Here is an 18251-nt window from a genome sequence, read left to right on the forward strand (position 1 = left end):
CATGCTTGGAGGCGCTGATGCTCTAACATGCGGGGCATCAGTAAAATTAGCATTGCCCTTGTATGTAAAGGAGGAACATCATATGCAAATAAGGCTTTATCAGGCCTCTATATGAGGTAGGGAAAAGCAGCAGAGTGGGCAGGTGGCACAATTTTGATTTCTTTGTAAGGAGCTATGCAGGAGTGGGGGGGGGGGGGGTCAGCTGTGGAGGAATAGCCTAATGGTTAGTTCAGTGGGCTTTCATCCTGGCAACCTGGGCTCAATTTCCACTGCAGCTCCTTGGGAAAGTCACTCAACCCTCCATTGCCCCAGGTACAAAAACTTAGATTGTGAGCCCTCTACGGACAGAGAAAGTTCCTGCATATAATGTGTAGAGCACTGTGTATGTCTAGTAGCACTATAGAAATGATTATTAGTAGTTGGGACAAGCAGCCCCTCAATCCTTGATCCAGGGGGATGGAGCAGGATGAAATACTCCTGCAAACTGACTCTCTTACTAGTCTACTTGGGGGATTTTGTGCTGTGCTAATGTTGATGTAAAACTTTTTGGTGTTAATATCCACAATAGTCCTTTTGCCACAACTCTTGAGCACAAATCTTACTGTGCCCTTGGCCTTGTTAACATTTACCATAGGGTTTTAACAGGCCACACACATTTTAATGAGTTCCACAATAAAATCTCATTGATCCAGAGTGAGGAAAGCAAGTAGGGATTGAAAGAGATCAAGATGGAGAGAGGTATTCTCACCGACAGACAGACAGACAGACAGACAGACAGAGGATTCATTGCACAGAACTTAGGAATCGCTCTTTGCGGAGTGACCCGAGTTTTCACATTGTGGCTTTTATTGACTGTAATCACAGGCACAGAAATTACATTTCCTTTTTATTTTGTTGCTGTTACTGTCCCAGCAGATAGTCCACAGATTCAAAGCAGCAGGAGTTATTCGAGGCCCCAAGGAACAGCAGAAGCAGGATTACACTGTCATACTGGGGAAGGTCCCACCAGATCTACAAGACCCTCATCTTACACCAGGCTCTTTCTTTGTCCACTCACTGCTCATCTAGTGCCCTTTGACCCTATCTCTCTCTCTTCTTTCCTGTGGCATTGAGATAGAAGGTAAAGTACCACCAAGAATGTACTGTTAGCATGGGAGGGAACATACAGGGTGTCACATGGATCAGTCGGGAAGAAGGGAACAGAGGTGGCACACAGCTGGACACCCCCCCCCCCCCTTTTTAACGAGTCACAGAGCACCAGGATATAATGTGCAGGGCCTTTCAGAGGAATCAGAGAGGCCCAAGCCAGTGCAAAGTAGGAGGCCCCAGAGTCCTGGAAATAAAAATAAAAACAGATATAGGATTTGAGGTATAATTTTAGCTGTACAAGTCTGTTTATAATTAAGAACAAGGTCAGCAGCCAAATTAATGTTGTGTTCAGCTAACAAATATTAAAAGTTTTATTTTCCAGAGTCCCCTTTTCTGTATGGCACAGACCAAACAGCCCTGCTGACCTCCCCTCTCCCCCCCCCCCCCCCCCCCCCCCCCACCCACTGACAGGCACTGACAATATATCTGTCTTTCACAGCTCTCACTCTTCATGATGGGGACAGAAGCACTGCCTTCCAGCTGTGCAACATCACTTGCATGCTCCATCCTTGTTAAAACATAAACAAGCCACAGGCAAACCCTTTCCCCATACACCCTATTCTTATGATTACATTGATGGTTGGGTTGAAAGAAGACCAGAGGTCCATTTTCCAGGTCTCCTGCTTGTCCAGCGGGCTGTTATTATGTGGTAATCCAGGGGAAGGTAAACACATACTGTGTGAGTCTGTAGCCAGTTCTGCTGCGGTGAAAAGTTCCTCCAGATCCCAAATGTGGTGACTGTCTTGGAACTGCTTGAAATCAATACAAATCATGAGTCCAAATGAAGGGTAAGAATAAGAAATGGTTCTTCTTTTTTCATCTGGATTTTTGGACTCGAGAGGTCCCTCTGGAGAGGGGGGGGAGAAGCTGCAGCCAACGTCATCCTACAGAAAGAGATCACTTTGCTCACTTGCTTCCCTGGGTCTTAGAAGAGGAAGCCCCTCTCCTCACAAGAATCTGCAGATGGTGGTGGTAGGGGGAGGGTATGGAGGAGAGGAAAGAGGCAGCAGGCAGGACAGGGGAAGCACGGCAGCTGCAGGAGGCCATGGAACTGCATGCACACAGGTGCGGACACAGATTCATGCAGGGAGTCTGCGTACGAGACGGGCACTTCGGAAAGAGGAGTCTTCTGGGCTCAGGATCCCAGGAGCGACTGTAAAGGAGAGAAAGGGGTGGGGGGTGGAGAAGCGACTGTCAGAGACCCTCTCCATCTCCAAGATACAAAAGACAACAGAGGAGAGGGAATGGGGATGACAAGGGAGGTCAAAACAGGAATCAGTCTCCTCCCCCGTTCCAACAAACACCTCCCCTCCTCCCCCCCACCCCCCGCTCAGAATCTTAGGAAAGATCAGGAAGTTCCATGACTGACCTCTGTGGCAGTGGCATCTCTAGACAGAAAAAGCTGGGGTGGTAACAGGGGGACAAGCTAGGCATGGGGAGGGCAAGCCATGAAGCCAAAGCAACATTTCCACACATCACACATCCTTTCCCCACCCTCATTTTAAAATTAGTAATATAAGACACCATGGCCTTCTATACATAAAGAAACCTTATCCCTCCAGCTTGTTTCAGATACCAGGTAAATCAGTAGAGAATCCACAAACGTGGAGAACTCAGCGAAGACCCACGGATAATCTCAATAATACAGGGCAGTGGGTAAGAAACCAGGAGTCCCAGAGTGAAGATGAACCAAATTTTATTAATATATCGACTCGACACAACGTTGTGTTTCAGCCAAAAGGCCTACATCAGGAGTCTAGATGCAGGAATGGAAATTGATCACAATGATCCTGATTCAGGCAATATTGGAAGTTGAAATCTGTTTTGCACAGGTCTTGAAAAAGACCTTTGTTCTAAAAAGATAGCCAGACCTTTGTTCTAAAAAGATAGCCAGATCACTCGCGTGAGCGTCTTGGCATTGAAACTGAATAAACAGCTGATATGGGAAACAAACCTTTTGTACTGGAGCAAAAAGGGGGAAAAACGCGGGAAAGGCAGTTGAAATACCTAATTGGTGACCTTTTGGCCGAAACACAACGTTGTGTCTAGTCGATATATTGATGAATAAAATTTGGTTCATCTTCACTCTGGGACTCCTGGTTTCTTACCCAGATACCAGGTAAAACCATCTGTGGCAAAACGGGGAATTTTCCTGCTTGTAAATTGTACAGCTATTTTTTATGATGTGCATTTCCCTTGTTTGGCCAGCAGATGGTGTCTGTCCTTTGTTTGTAAAGTCATTACAGAAGTGACAGTTTCTTCTTCCCACCTACGCTGAGGAGAAGTAATCTGCACTGCTGTTGGTCAGAAGCCCCTCAGTGTTTATGCTTTGGGCTCCGATTGTGAATCTGGAGTGTGGAAGGTACAGACCTCTATCTTAAGATCCTATTCAAAGACTGTGAGCAGTTTTCCTGAACTCCCCAGGTACTACTCAGGTAGTGAATAAGTGTTTTAGTAAGTTTAATATTGATTTAGTATTTGATCCCTTGCTGATTTTGTAAGTTTGCCCACTGACAAAGACATGAGCAGCCCATAATTGAAGGGTAGGTTATTGGTAACAGTGAGAGATAGCACATCACAAATTAAATCCGGAAAATCACATTGTGGAAAGTATATGAATTTATTTGCATTCTGCAGAGGGAAATAAGTATTTAATCCCTCTGGCAAACAAGACCTAATACTTGGTGGCAAAACCCTTGTTGGCAAGCACAGCGGTCAGACGTCTTCTGTAGTTGATGATGAGGTTTGCACACATGTCAGGAGGAATTTTGGTCCACTCCTCTTTGCAGATCATCTCTAAATCATTAAGAGTTCTGGGCTGTCGCTTGGCAACTCGCAGCTTCAGCTCCCTCCATAAGTTTTCAATGGGATTAAGGTCTGGTGACTGGCTAGGCCACTCCATGACCCTAATGTGCTTCTTCCTGAGCCACTCCTTTGTTGCCTTGGCTGTATGTTTTGGGTCATTGTCGTGCTGGAAGACCCAGCCACGACCCATTTTTAAGGCCCTGGCGGAGGGAAGGAGGTTGTCACTCAGAATTGTACGGTACATGACCCCATCCATTCTCCCATTGATGCGGTGAAGTAGTCCTGTGCCCTTAGCAGAGAAACACCCCCAAAACATAACATTTCCACCTCCATGCTTGACAGTGGGGACGGTGTTCTTTGGGTCATAGGCAGCATTTCTCTTCCTCCAAACACGGCGAGTTGAGTTCATGCCAAAGAGCTCAATTTTTGTCTCATCTGACCACAGCACCTTCTCCCAATCACTCTCGGCATCATCCAGGTGTTCACTGGCAAACTTCAGACGGGCCGTCACATGTGCCTTCCGGAGCAGGGGGACCTTGCGGGCACTGCAGGATTGCAATCCGTTATGTCGTAATGTGTTACCAATGGTTTTCGTGGTGACAGTGGTCCCAGCTGCCTTGAGATCATTGACAAGTTCCCCCCTTGTAGTTGTAGGCTGATTTCTAACCTTCCTCATGATCAAGGATACCCCACGAGGTGAGATTTTGCGTGGAGCCCCAGATCTTTGTCGATTGACAGTCATTTTGTACTTCTTCCATTTTCTTACTATGGCACCAACAGTTGTCTCCTTCTCGCCCAGCGTCTTACTGATGGTTTTGTAGCCCATTCCAGCCTTGTGCAGGTGTATGATCTTGTCCCTGACATCCTTAGACAGCTCCTTGCTCTTGGCCATTTTGTAGAGGTTAGAGTCTGACTGATTCACTGAGTCTGTGGACAGGTGTCTTTCATACAGGTGACCATTGCCGACAGCTCTCTGTCATGCAGGTAACAAGTTGATTTGGAGCATCTACCTGGTCTGTAGGGGCCAGATCTCTTACTGGTTGGTGGGGGATCAAATACTTATTTCCCTCTGCAGAATGCAAATAAATTCATATACTTTCCACAATGTGATTTTCCGGATTTAATTTGTGATGTGCTATCTCTCACTGTTACCAATAACCTACCCTTCAATTATGGGCTGCTCATGTCTTTGTCAGTGGGCAAACTTACAAAATCAGCAAGGGATCAAATACTTATTTCCCCCACTGTATGTTCCATGTACGTTCCATTGTACATTTCTTAACATGTATGTCCGCACACTAATGCAATACCATATGTAATTCTATTACCCGGAAATGGCATCCGTCATTACGGCAAATGTAAGCCACATTGAGCCTGCAAATTGGTGGGAAAATGTGGGATACAAATGCTACAAATAAATAAATAAATAGTCTGCTAATTACACCCTATTTATTCATTCTCTGTTCAAAGTTGTTATGATAGTAAATCAATTCATTTAGTAGCTCTGTTTGTTCTATACATACTAAGAATCCTGGTGGTATGTGTTTTGGGTCTGTGGGTGCTTTCTAGGAACTGTGGGACACCTGGAAGTGTGACCCCAGTGTCCTTAGAAAACACTGGGTGGGAGACTCGCCCAGAGGCAAGCGTAATCCAGCAGATGGGAGGAAGGGTATGCCAGAGTCAGGGGCGTAGCCAGACTTTGGCGGGAGGAGGGTCCAGAGCCCAAGGTGAGGGGGCACATTTTAGCCCCCCCCCCCCGGCGCCACCGACCTCCCCCCCACACCATTGCTGACCCCCGCCACCGGCGCTGCCACCACCACCACCACCACCTTTGCCCCCCCTGCCGACAACCCTCTCGACCCCCCTCCCGCCACCAACCCTCCTCCGCTGTCGCCTACCTTTGCTGGCGGGGGACCCCAACCCCAACCCCCGCCAGCTGAGGTCCTCTTCTTCCAGTGCCAGGCTTTGTTCTGTTTTTGTGAGTCTGACGTCCTGCACGTACGTCCTGCACAGAAACAGAACGAAGCCTTGCGCCGGAAGAAGAGGACCTCGGCTGGCGGGAGTTGGGGTCCCCCACCAGCAAAGGTAGGCGGCAGCAGCGGGGGAGGGTTCGCGGCGGGAGGAGGGGTCGAGAGGGTCATTGGCAGGGGGATGCAGGGCCAAATCTACGGGGGCCCAGGCCCCCATGGCCCCACGTAGCTACACCACTGGCCAGAGTAGAGAACGTGCACAAGTGGTAGTGGGCCTGAGCAGCGCAGGGACAGACTAGGTGGCCGCAGGGTAAGTCCCAGGTGGGTGCTAGGTTTTCTGTGACATCATCATTATAATTCATAGCATCATTTAACAATTTCTTCTGTGTGGGAGTGAAGTCTGCATTCTCTACAGGACTGGCCAGAATCTCAGTATAAATCTTGCACCTCCAGTTCTGTATTGCAAACTCCATATCCCCCAACCATAGAGCTATTCCTCTTACAACTCACCATACAAACAACAGTCAAATTATCACCTCAGGAATAGCCCATGCTCCTTCCACTGCCAAATAATTTGTTTACAGTAGATGGGTTTTTGTTTGTGTGGTGACTCTACAGGATGTGGAGACCATTGGTCCTGGGCATTTTTATTTTGGGTGCTAAAGGCCTGCTTTTAAATGGGGCCAGACACTCTGAAAAATAACACAAAACCCTGCAAAAGACATTCAGAATCTATATAGGAAACTTACCAAACCACAACAGCCCTAACCCACCTATGAAAAAAAACAGTGCTATAAATATTACACTGGGCCCTAGAGCACCAATATACATGCTACTGGGTAACTGCAACAGATTCCTACGCAGACACTATGTGCTAGGAGAATCCTTCACCTCAGTCATACAAACAGAACGCAGACAGACCCTCACCTGATACAGAATAGGGAACCACAACAAAACATACAGACAAAAACCGAAATGAAGACTCCTCAAGAAAGCCAGACTCTATACGGGTACAAGAGAAACACATTCATTTTCTTCTGTATTTTGCAAAATACAAAAATAGAAAAAAAATGTACATTTCCCAAAGCAGACACATTTCAATCCTTCAAGAGTATTAAATAAAACATACTTGTTTTCTTTTCTACCTCTGCTATCTGGGCAGAGAGGAGGAAGCACCTATTCTGGCAGTGACCCCCAAATTTTTAACCTGCTAAATTCCTGTCACATCTCTGGATAATGCCTGACTGGCACCATGCAGGGTTGCAAAATAGAGTGGGGGATGTGAGGTGCTCAGGGAGAGGCATAACCAGCAGGTGCTAATGGATTTGTACAGGTTATTGGTGAGACCTCATCTAGAATATTATTTTGAATTCTGCAGGCAGAATCCGCAGAATGCCACAGACACACTGGATCATTTCCATGTGCAATTCAAAGGTTTCTGACAAACAGGGAAAGTGCAGGCAGGAAGAACCAAAAAATATATCCAATCCCTGCTCCTCGTCCTGGCCAAAGAAATAAACAGACAATGAGAAAAAGATCTTCATAAGTTTCATCCCTTAATGTCACATTTCCTGTCTCTAAAGGTGAGCAGAGTGCTTACCAATCCACCTATTTTCTGAGCTCTTTGCGTTCCTGTTTTTGGTCTTATTGCAGTAGTTCAGAGCTTGTGGTGACCATTTTACAGCTGGAGCCACTAGAGACAGACAAGTGGGGTTCGCTCCTGCCTGGCCTACCCCGCTAGACCATCTGGGAGCTTAAGGTATGCCCAGGAAGGGGACAGGGGCTACAGGTGAGTGGATATCGGGAGAGGATCTACTATTGAGGATGGGGTTAGGAAGGGGGTTTGTTCATGGAGGAGTCACGAGGGAGGATCAGAATCCGGGAAGGGGGTAGAAAATGACTGATTCCCTTTTGCAGGTCCCAGCCGATATTCAGCCGGTTCCCACATAGGCTCCAGTGGTTAGCACACGTCCGGAGAAACACGGCTATTCAATGCCAGAGTCCAGACATGAATATCCAGGTCTAATTGCCCACAGACCTAAGAGTAATCGACGAAACAACTATCTTCCGCAAATCTCTGAAGACATATCTCTTCAACAAGGCCTACAATAAGAACCTTTAGCCACACTAATCCACCTCACCAACCCAATCAGATAAGAAAGCCCACTTCGATAATCACCCTAATCACTCCCTCCCTTCTTCTTTCTTCCCTTACTTAATCTTTGCACAAAACTAAATGTATCTGTTATCCTGTAATGACAATGTTACAAAACTATGTAAGCCAATAGGTGGGGGATTGTGGGATACAAATGCAATAAATAATAATAATAATAATTTAGCCAGTGACGGTCAGCACGTAAGCCGTTGAATTCTGCTGGCTGAATATTGGTAAGTGTACTTTTAGCCCCTGCACAGCAGCAGGGAGAAAGAGAGAATTTTGTCAATCATGCCAGAGCGACACTTACCAGCTGTCTTTAACACTGGGTCAGTGCAAGGCTACTGGGCACCCTAGGCGATCCTTCAGCTCTCCTCCCCCGTCGACTTTCATGCCCCTAATTTGCATCATCCTCTCACCCTCATACTTGTATATACTAAATTGTATTGTTGTGTGAGTGTGTGTGCTAAAATGACAGAATGATAACATTTATGCTGTAAGTGCTAAGCGCATGCTCAGCGCTGTTCTAGAAGTGATGCACGCCGCTTAAACGCATAAATGCGAGGGGCATGGGCAGGCCATGTGTATATTACAGAATATTGTAAGTTCACTCTACAGTGCTGCATTTATTGACATGGTGTACGTGGGTACGTCTAAATGCGGGCATGGAGATGACAACTTGCACGTATTCTGTAATGGAATCTTGCCACCCAGATGCTGTTATAGAATTTGCGCTCGGTGCGCTGCATCTAGGCGCTTAACTTGCAGTGCCTGGTTATAGAATTACCCTCAGTGAGGGCAACGTCCAAAAGTAACTTATCAAGGTTTCAAGGTTTATTCAAAACTTGGCATCCCGCATATCAATAAAAATGTCTATTTGGCTTACAATACTAAAATACATAGGCAAGAGAGAAACTAGAAATTCAGAATAAGAAACAGGGGCGGACTGAGAGTTCTGTGGGCCCCCGGGCACTGAGACTACTCTGGGCTCCCCTGCCATCCTGCTGCTACCTCCTCCACCATGTTGCTGCTGCTGCCCCCCCCCCCCCTCCGCCATGCTGCTGCCGCAGCCACCAGCTACCCCCGCCATGCTTCCTCCCTCCCAATGTGTTGCCACTGTCTCCCCCCCCCCCCCACCTTGAAGGGCCCTGGTGGTCTAGTGGCTGTGGCTTCTTTGGGGGCAAGAAATAAATCCCCTCTTTCCAGCCCATCTGCTGCCTCTGTAACTCTGACCGGCACGGCGCCGTGTTTACAAAATGGCTGCCAAGACTTCATGGTAATCTTGGCAGCCATTTTGTAAACACAGCGGCGCAACAAGGGAGAAAAGCGGCAGTGGCCACTACACTACCAGGGTTCTATGGGGGCTGTGGTGTGCGGCGGTGGGCAACTGGACAGAGCCTCTGGGCCCCCTAGAGCTTCCGCACCCTCGGGCACTGTCCAGTTGGCCTGAACGAAGGGCACGCGCAGGAGCATATGAAGTTAATAGTCTTGCTAAAAAGGGAGGGGATCCAGAGTTTATTTTGAAGACCAAAAGTAGAATTTTATAGGTAATACGATGTTTGAGCAGGTAACTATGCCGTTTGAAGCTGCTCACTCTTTCTGCATATTGAGTTTGTCTGGCCGTTGGGCTCTTACTGCAACTGCTCTTTGCTGCCCTGGATGACCACCTAATCTTGGCTAGCAGTTGGGCTAGCCAAGTTCCAGAGAGCACTGTGATCCTTGCCTCTCTGCAGTAAGAGGGATGGATGGGAGGGGTTTAAAAATGATGGATCACTGCATATAGAGCTGTTTCAGGCAAGATGTAATTAAGCTCAAAGCTAAAAAGAGCAGTAGGAAAGTGTCAGGAACCCAAAGGGTTAAGGTGCACACTATTTATTATAGCCACATAGTGGCGTAGCCAGGAATTTTTTACAGGGGGTGCATTGCCCCCAACCCCCGTGCCAGCCTCTGGTCTCCCACACCACCTCCTCCCCCCCAGTACCTTAAAATCTTCTCTGCTGCAGTCTTCACCTGGGCAGCGACAGCGGTGCTCATAAGCTGCCTTCGGCCTGCACCGGAACCTCCTCCCTGAACCATCCCGCCCTTCACAAAATAAGGAGTTGTGTCAGAAGGGGCAGGACGGTTCAGGGAGGAGGTCCTGGTGCAGGCCGCAGGCAGCTTATGAGCACCGCTGTCGCTGCCCAGGTGAAGACTGCAGCAGAGCGGATCTTAAAGTACGGGCGGAGGGAGGGGGGGCAGGTCTGACAGAGGATGTGTACGCAACACACGTACCTAGTATAAACACGCCACTGTAGCCACATCCTGCTTGTATTCAAAAAGAAATCTCTTTCTCTGTGCTTCCTGGCTCCCCGCACTCACCTCTCATGGCGCAGCCTCCGCTGGTGCATCTTCACTCTCCACACTTTGTCCCATCTTGCTGATGTGACGCAGGAAGGATGTGGCATTGAATGCGCGCTGAAGGAAAGGAGAAAGTCACAATGAAAGGTGCCCCACCTGGTTAAATGAGCAATCTCTTCTGCATCAGTTCCCTCCCCCACAGCCCTGCTCTCAGGTACCTAAGTCCTGCTGTCTCTGTGTTTCATTGTCCAAAGCTTCAGTGTCCTCGTTTTTCCCTGTGTAAATGCTGTTTGTGTGCATATGGGTTTTGGCAGTAAGCATATAGGGGGCTTTGCCAGAGGATGTGGTAACAGCGGTTAGTGTATCTGGGTTTAAAAAAGGTTTGGACAAATTCCTGGAGGAAAAGTCCATAGTCTGCTATTGTGACAGACATAGGAAGCAACTGCTTGCCCTGGGATTTGTCGTGCGTAGGGTTACCATATGGCTCCAGAAAAAGGAGGACGGATTGAGCCAGCTGGGTTTCCGGGTTTTACTTCCATTGCTTTAAAGCAATGGAAGTAAAACCCGGCTGGCTCAATCCGTCCTCCTTTTTCTGGAGCCATATGGTAACCCTAGTCGTGCGGAATGTTGCCACGATTCGGGTTTTTGCCAGGTACTTGTGACCTGGCTTGGTCACTGTTTGGCAAACAGGATACTGAGCTGGATGGACCATTGGTCTGACCCAATATACCTACTCTTATTTCTTATGTCTCAGTATGGTCTTGTAAACACTGTGGGTAAATTTAACCCATGGGGTTTGTCTCAATAATGAAAACTTTCATTATTACCTAAAGAAAAATCATCCCCCCCCCCCCCCCCCCCACTGAAATTTGTGCCAGACTTCCTTGTGGGTAATATTATGCAAAGCTGGATAGCAACAGCCATGATCTAGATAAGTGCCCTATCTGGGCCCCATCCTTGAATTTTCAGCGGTGGCATACAGAGAGTGCTGCTAAAAATTCTTACAGTTTACCCAGCGCTATCCAGATAGTGCCAGAGTGGAGCGGAACATTCCAGCTATGAAGTTGTGATATTGAGTCGCCATCCAGATAGCAAAAAAAACTGTCCTAATGTAAACAGCATTTGAAGAGCGACTGAATATCACCACTATTTGTATAGCTAGCATCAGTCAAAGCTGAATACGTATACTCATAAGTACGTATCACAAGTACTTGGCAAGATCCCAAAAGAGTAAATAGCTTCCATGCTGCTTATCCAAGGAATAAGCAGTCGATTTTCTCAAGTTCTCCTTAATAATGGTTTATAGACTTTTCTTTCAGGAACGTGTCCAAACCTTTTTTAAACCCTGTTATGCTAACTGCTTTGACCATATTCTCTGGCAACAAATTCCAAACCCTAATTATACATTGAATAAAGAAATATTTTTCTGATTTGCTTTAAATTTACTACTTAGTAGCTTCATTGTGTACCCCTAGTCCTTGTATTTTTGGAAAGAGTAAACAAGCAATTCAAGTCTACCCATCCACTCCACTCAGTATTTTATAGACCTCTATCATATCTTCCCTTGGCCGTCTCTTCTCCAAGCTGAAAAGCCTTAAGAGTAGCCTAGTGGTTGGTGTAGCAGACTTGGATCCTGGGGAACTGGGTTCAATTCCCACTTCAATTCTTTGTGATTCTGGGCAAGTCACTTAACCCTCCACTGCCCCAGGTATAAATAATACCTGTATATACTATGTAAACCACCTTGAATGTAGTTGCAAAACCACAGAAAGGCAGTATATTAAGTCCCATTCCCTTTCCCTTCCCTCATAGGGAAGTCATCCCGTCCCCTTTATCATTTTTGATGCCCTTCTCTATACCTTTTCTAATTCCGCTATATCCTTTTTGGGATGTGGTGACCAGAATTGCATACCATATTCAAGGTGCGGTAGCACCATGGAGTGATATAAAGGCATTATAATATTATTAGGAAAGGAATGGAGAACAAAACAAAAAATTCCTAACATTCAATTTGCTTTCTTAGCCGCTGCTGCACACCAAGCAAAGGGTTCAAGGATGACACCTAAATTCTTTTCCTGGGTGGTGACTGCTAATGTGAAACCTTGCATCATGTGCTATAGTTTGGGTTCCTCTTTCCTACATGCATCACTTTGCACTTCCTCACATTAAATGTCATCTGCCAGTTGGACACTCAGAGCAGTCTCCCAGACTCATAAAGTCCTCTTGCAATTTTTCACACTCCTCTTGTGATTTAACAATTTGAATAACTTTGTGTCATCAGTAACTTTGATCACCTCACTCATTATTCCTGTTTCAAGATCATTTATAAATATGTTAAAAATCAATGGTCCCGAGGGAAGGGGCGGACCTAAGATGGCGGCGCAATAGGTTGTACGGAACAGCAGCTCTGAACCCGACTTGGTAAAAAAAAATTATTTCCTCGAGGAAGAATGCCACATACTAAAAGAAAGGGGACAATGAAGGTAGTTCCCCCACCTACCTCTACTCCCACGGTACCTCAGTCTGGTCTCGAGCGCTATTTCGCGCCTATTTCCCGAACAATAGGAGATACGGATCCTATAGCGGGGTCCTCTGGGGAAGCGGAGGCCCTGCTAGGAGAGGAAATATCCCTTTCACCACCTGCAACTGTGAGACCTCCATGCCCGGCGTCTACGACGAGGCCCGATGAACAGCGACGCCCTACCGGAAGTGTTTCGGGTGAAGCTGTTTGTGAGGGGCGGGAAGCGCCGGAGAAGACGCCGAAAGTACAAGAAACATCTTTAAGAACTACGAGAGAGGTAAATCTGACAATGATTTGGACAATGTTGGGAAAAATGGACGAGACATTACAACAAACTCCAGGAGAAGTGAGTACATTTAAAAAAAAAAGTTTCAAGAGTTGAATTTAAAGGTGGACCAGTTAAAAATGGATATTGCTGAAAAAATGACTGATTTCCAAAATAAAGCAGACGCTTTTCAAGAGTTTAAAGTTAGTGTGGTTAAAGACAATGCTGATATTCGAAGGAAACTGGATCAAATTGAGAACTTCAATAGAAGATTAAACTTGAGACTATTGAACTTTCCCAAACTCCCTGGGACTAATCCCTATGATTTACTTAAAAAATACTTAAATGAAGTTTTAAAAATGCCTCTGGAAGCAATGCCGCCTATTAACAAGATATATTACATTTCAAGCCCCAAAGGAGAGAATGGGAAAAAACAGAATGGATTACACTCTAACTTAGACATTGAGAATATTTCAGCTATACTAGAACAGACGGTGGATGGAAATGCAGACTGGTCCACCCTGATAGTTTCCCTGGTTTTCGAACAGGACTTGAACAATATAATGAAACTTTATTTCAAAAATCTTCAAACCTGTTTTGGTGGGATAAAAGTACAAATCTTCCCTGATGTTACAAAATCGACTCAACAGAGAAGGAAAGCTTTTCTAGCATTAAAATCAAGAACACTGGAAATAGGCGGGATGTTTTTTCTTGCCTATCCGTGTAAATGTTTAGTTAGGTTGGGTCAGGTCAAATACACTTTTTTCTCACCAGATAGTCTAAAATCATTTCTAGATTCTAAACAAATTTAATAGTTAAATAATTTGGGAATATTTGCACCACCTATTTTCTTTATATAAGTTCAATTTAAAATTTCTTCCCTAACTCTGTTCGCCTCAGGATTAAATGTGGTCTAAGGAAGCTTAAAATATATGTCTATGACAATATGTATTAATTTCTTTTTAGTTTTAATTGCTTATATGGGAAATTATTGAATTTCTGTTAATGTAATTATTGCTGTATTTCAAAACAAGTGTAATCTTGTTAAAAATTGAAAATTAATAAATAAATTGAAAAAAAAAAAAAATCAATGGTCCCAGCACAGACCTCTGGGGAACCCCACTATTTACCCTTTTCCATTGAGAATGCTGACCATTTAACCCTACTCTCTGTCTTCTAGCTAGTTCATAATCCACAATAAGATGCTGCCTCCTGTCCCATGACTTTCTGATTTCCTCAGGAGTCGCTCTCACTGTTGCTTGCAAGAAATGATTCCACATGCAGTGGATCCAGAAAGCTGTAACTAGGGAAACCGGAAAAAACAAAGTGGCACCCAAAGCCACCACACCCTGCGAAGCTGAAGAAAGGCTTAACTCCGAACCTCAGTTCTTTTTGCTACATCAGGAAACGTTGTCAAACTTTGGTCACAAAGAGAAAAACATCACTAAATTTAAAACTTATCTTTAAGCAAAAGAGGCTTATCAGACCTTATCAGACTACACAGAGAAAACAGCAATCACCTCTGCCTGAGATCTTATCAGAAGATGACTCTGAGAGGACAGAGTCCACAGCTCCTTCCACCTCATTTTCTATCTTCAGGAGATAATACAGCTTGGAAAAAGCAACTTTCTCAAGTTTTCTGCTTTTGAAAATATCTCCCATACATAAGCCACAGCTCTTTGGGGGCCAAAAACCTCATCTTGGGAAAATGTAATAGTCTCAAATTCCTATTTCTGCTCAGATTCTCAAAGGCCTCTAATTTGAAATGGAAGGTCAAACTGTCCTTAAAGGCAGTCCTAGACTTCTGGACCATAGCCAGCTGTGTTCCCAAATTCTACTACTACTACTTATCATTTCTATAGCACTACTAGACGTACGCAGCGCTGTACACTTGAACATGAAGAGACAGTCCCTGCTCGACAGAGCTTACAATCTAAACACATCCCTCCAGCTCTCTCAATCTATCATCTTGCTCACTTTTAGTTTAGCCCCTGTTCGCCTTGTGAACTCAGAAGCAGGGGCGTAGCCAGACAACAGCTTTTGGGTGGGCCTAGGCAAGAAGTCTCCCCCCACCCCAACCACCACCCCAAAAATATCTCAGCTGGTGAGAAAACGCTTCTTTCCATCTTGGCAGTCTGCAGCAGGCATGCACTGAAAACTGAGCATGCGCAGGTGCCGTTATTGTGGAGAGTAGTGTTTTCGTTACCATCAGGGGGAAATCTTGAGCTGGCTGGGCTTGGGATCTCCACCAGCTACCGCTAAACATGTGCTACTGTTGGGTGGGCCTGAGCCCTAGGTAGGTGGGCCCCGGCCCACCCAGACCCACCTGTGGCTATGCCACTGCTCAGAAGTCCCATAAATGGAGCCATAAATAGTAGCCTTAATTCTAGAAATGCCCTCTCAGCTATCCTCTGGGGCTGCCTTCCGTCCTCCAGGCAGTTCTGGTTCTCGGCCACTAGGACCTGAAACCTGAAGCTTTATTTGAAGAAGTAGCACCAGCCCTAAATTCCCAGCTCTCCTACCTGCTTCTAGTACTTAATTTGATCATTCCCAGGTCCAACAGGAGAATGATCCAGCACAACATGGCCTGATCATCTGCCCTCAACGTCTCTCTTCCTTAACCTGTTTTGGCTGCTGAGGTATTCCGGAATCATCATTTGAGAAGTCTATGGATTGGGGCACAGTACAGCGACCACTGGAGCTCAATGATACTCCAAGCTCTGCGAAGAGGTGCTCCACTTCTGCCCCCTTTGGTATCTATTGCAAATATACCGGGATCAAGCTATCCATCGGCCCATGGCATGGGCAATCAGATGGGTGCCGAAACCAGCTGCAGCTGCTTAACCTTCCTCTTCTCCATCTCTGAGGTAGGCCAGGTAAGCAATGCCTCAAGGAAATGAAGGGAATAATAAGCCACCAAGCAGAAGCAGCAACTCACACACCCATATGGTTTACTTTTTCGCTGACTACTCCCTAATAGCTGTTTCTTTCACCTCCTCACCTTCCACTGGCTTCGTGCAAAGTTCTTCTGGATCTGTTCACTGACTGAGCCATGAATATCCCTTTCCAGAGCTGTGTCACCAGAAATCCTGCCGGAGGAGAGAGAGAATAGGATTTTATTCATTAATTTATTTGAAGGGAGGGCGAATGGGAAAATGGGACTTGCTATATCGTCTTTCAGTGGTTTTTGCAACTACATTCAAAGTGATTTACATAGTACATACAGGTACTTATTTATAGGATTTTGATAGTAACAAAGTGGTGTACATGCAATGAATAAATTGGTCAGGTAACCATACATTTGCCTGTTTGAAAGGCATGAAAATGTATCACCAAAAAGAGGGGGGAGCAAAGTTGAAATAAGAGGCAGAAGATCATGTGTAAAAACATAGATTCACACACAGATTCCGATCATTCCTAGTCAGGAGTCATATCTGCCAGAAGATGGTGCCAAAACACCATGAATGCTTTATTCACTTCAATTTTCTTTAAACATTTATAGTTGTGTTATTTGCCAAAAGAGAAAGCAGTTTACAGCAAGTTAATAAAAATATAATATACAACGCCATAATAAATAAACCTTGAGTAGAGGAACAGATTAATGATTAGAGGAGTGAGCTGAGAACCAAGGAAGCCAGAGTTCAAATTCCTTGGGACTTGAGCAAGTCACTAACCTTCCACTGCTTTAGGCAATGGTGGCCTTACCATTAGAGCAACAGAGGAGGAAGACTCAGGTGGCATTCGCCAGGAGCAGCACACTCCCCTACCCTCCTCAACCCTCTTCCCCATGTACACCATATGTTTTTAATTTCCAAAAGGCGGCAGTGGCAGCGGCAGCAGCAGCGATTCCCATAGGCTGCCATGCTGCCGGCACTGTCCTCTTCTCCCACTGCGGTGCCAGTGTCTCTGCAGCAGGACAGCTTATGAGAATGCCACTGCCGCCTTTTGAAAAAGAAAAAAAATAAGGTAAACATGGGGAACAGGGTTGAGGAGGGAAGGGGGAAGATGCCAGACCGGGTACGGGCGAGGACAGGGCTGGCCTTGGGCCGCTCCTGGCCTCAGGTACATTAGCTGCTAAGAAGCCCATTTTATGTTGATGGGCTAAGGTTGCAGCTGACTATCTGATTAGCTCTAACCAGACAGATTTCTGCAGTTAGATTTAAGAGAAACATTCATGCAGTTGCATTTATAGGGAAATAATTTAGCTACTTTGGGCTATTTATATAGCATTGGCAGGGTTTAAGATTTTTTTTCTTCTGCGGATGATGTCACAATAATAATACCTGTGGATAACACACCCACTGCTACAACAGATCACATAGGAAACTGTATAAAATTACTTGAAAAATGGATTGCTGATCACTTTCTGAAACTGAACAAAAATAAAACCAAGTTCATGCTAATTGGCTGATCAGATCATAATCTAAATGATGCTTTTCTTTGCTTTGATGGTTTACGATTCCATTTTTGAGCCTCAATTGAAAATATTAGGTGTACTATTTAATAGTGTACTGACATCAGATTCACAAATATCATCTTTGGTTGAGAAGTCCTTTCTTTTAATGAGGAAACAGCCTTATTAGAGCCTCAGGCTTTTAGGCTGGTAGTACAGAGCCTGTTGATTTCACCACTAGACTACTGCAATCTATTTTTTGCTGGTAATTCAAGACAGCAGCGAATTAAATTACAATCAATCCAAAATACTGCTGTCAGGCTCATTTTTTTCAGCTCACTCTCAAGATAGAATTACACTATTTTTGAAATCCTTGCACTGGCTTCCTGTTGCGGCTAGAATCGAATTTAAAACTTGTGCAACTGCTGATAAAATCTTGCTGGGTCTCGCTTCACCCTATCTTAGTAGCATTCTATATTCTTCCAGTGAGGGGGTCCAAAAGTCTAATAGGAATGCTTATGTTGGCTATTTTCCTGATCCATATTCTTCCAAGACAGCCTATAATGCTTCACTATCGTATTTAATTGTACACACTTGGAATTCTCTTCCAATCTGATTAAGCAAAATCAGCTTCTTCTTAAAATTTAAGAAATATT

The 18251-nt window shown here is 45.3% G+C and overlaps 1 protein-coding gene across 5 annotated transcripts in view; it reads right to left on the bottom strand.

The window, feature by feature from the left end:
* Positions 1–828: 828 nt before the first annotated feature.
* Positions 829–18251, bottom strand: part of PNCK (pregnancy up-regulated nonubiquitous CaM kinase) — a 104426-nt gene continuing 87003 nt past the window's right edge. For 3 of the 5 annotated variants that reach the window (XM_030194068.1, XM_030194069.1, XM_030194072.1), the window contains 3 exons: positions 16204–16291; positions 10438–10533; positions 829–2302 (listed from right to left, as the gene is read on the bottom strand). In XM_030194068.1, coding sequence (XP_030049928.1) covers positions 10441–10533; positions 16204–16291 — 181 coding nt within the window. In that variant the 3' untranslated portion in view covers positions 829–2302; positions 10438–10440. Of the gene's footprint in view, positions 2303–7134; positions 7427–10437; positions 10534–16203; positions 16292–18251 lie in introns of those variants that run through there. The other 2 variants (XM_030194070.1, XM_030194071.1) reach the window with 2 other exon arrangements.

The sequence above is a fragment of the Microcaecilia unicolor genome, chromosome 2, assembly GCF_901765095.1.
Source record: "Microcaecilia unicolor chromosome 2, aMicUni1.1, whole genome shotgun sequence".
In the NCBI taxonomy this organism is placed as follows: domain Eukaryota; kingdom Metazoa; phylum Chordata; class Amphibia; order Gymnophiona; family Siphonopidae; genus Microcaecilia; species Microcaecilia unicolor.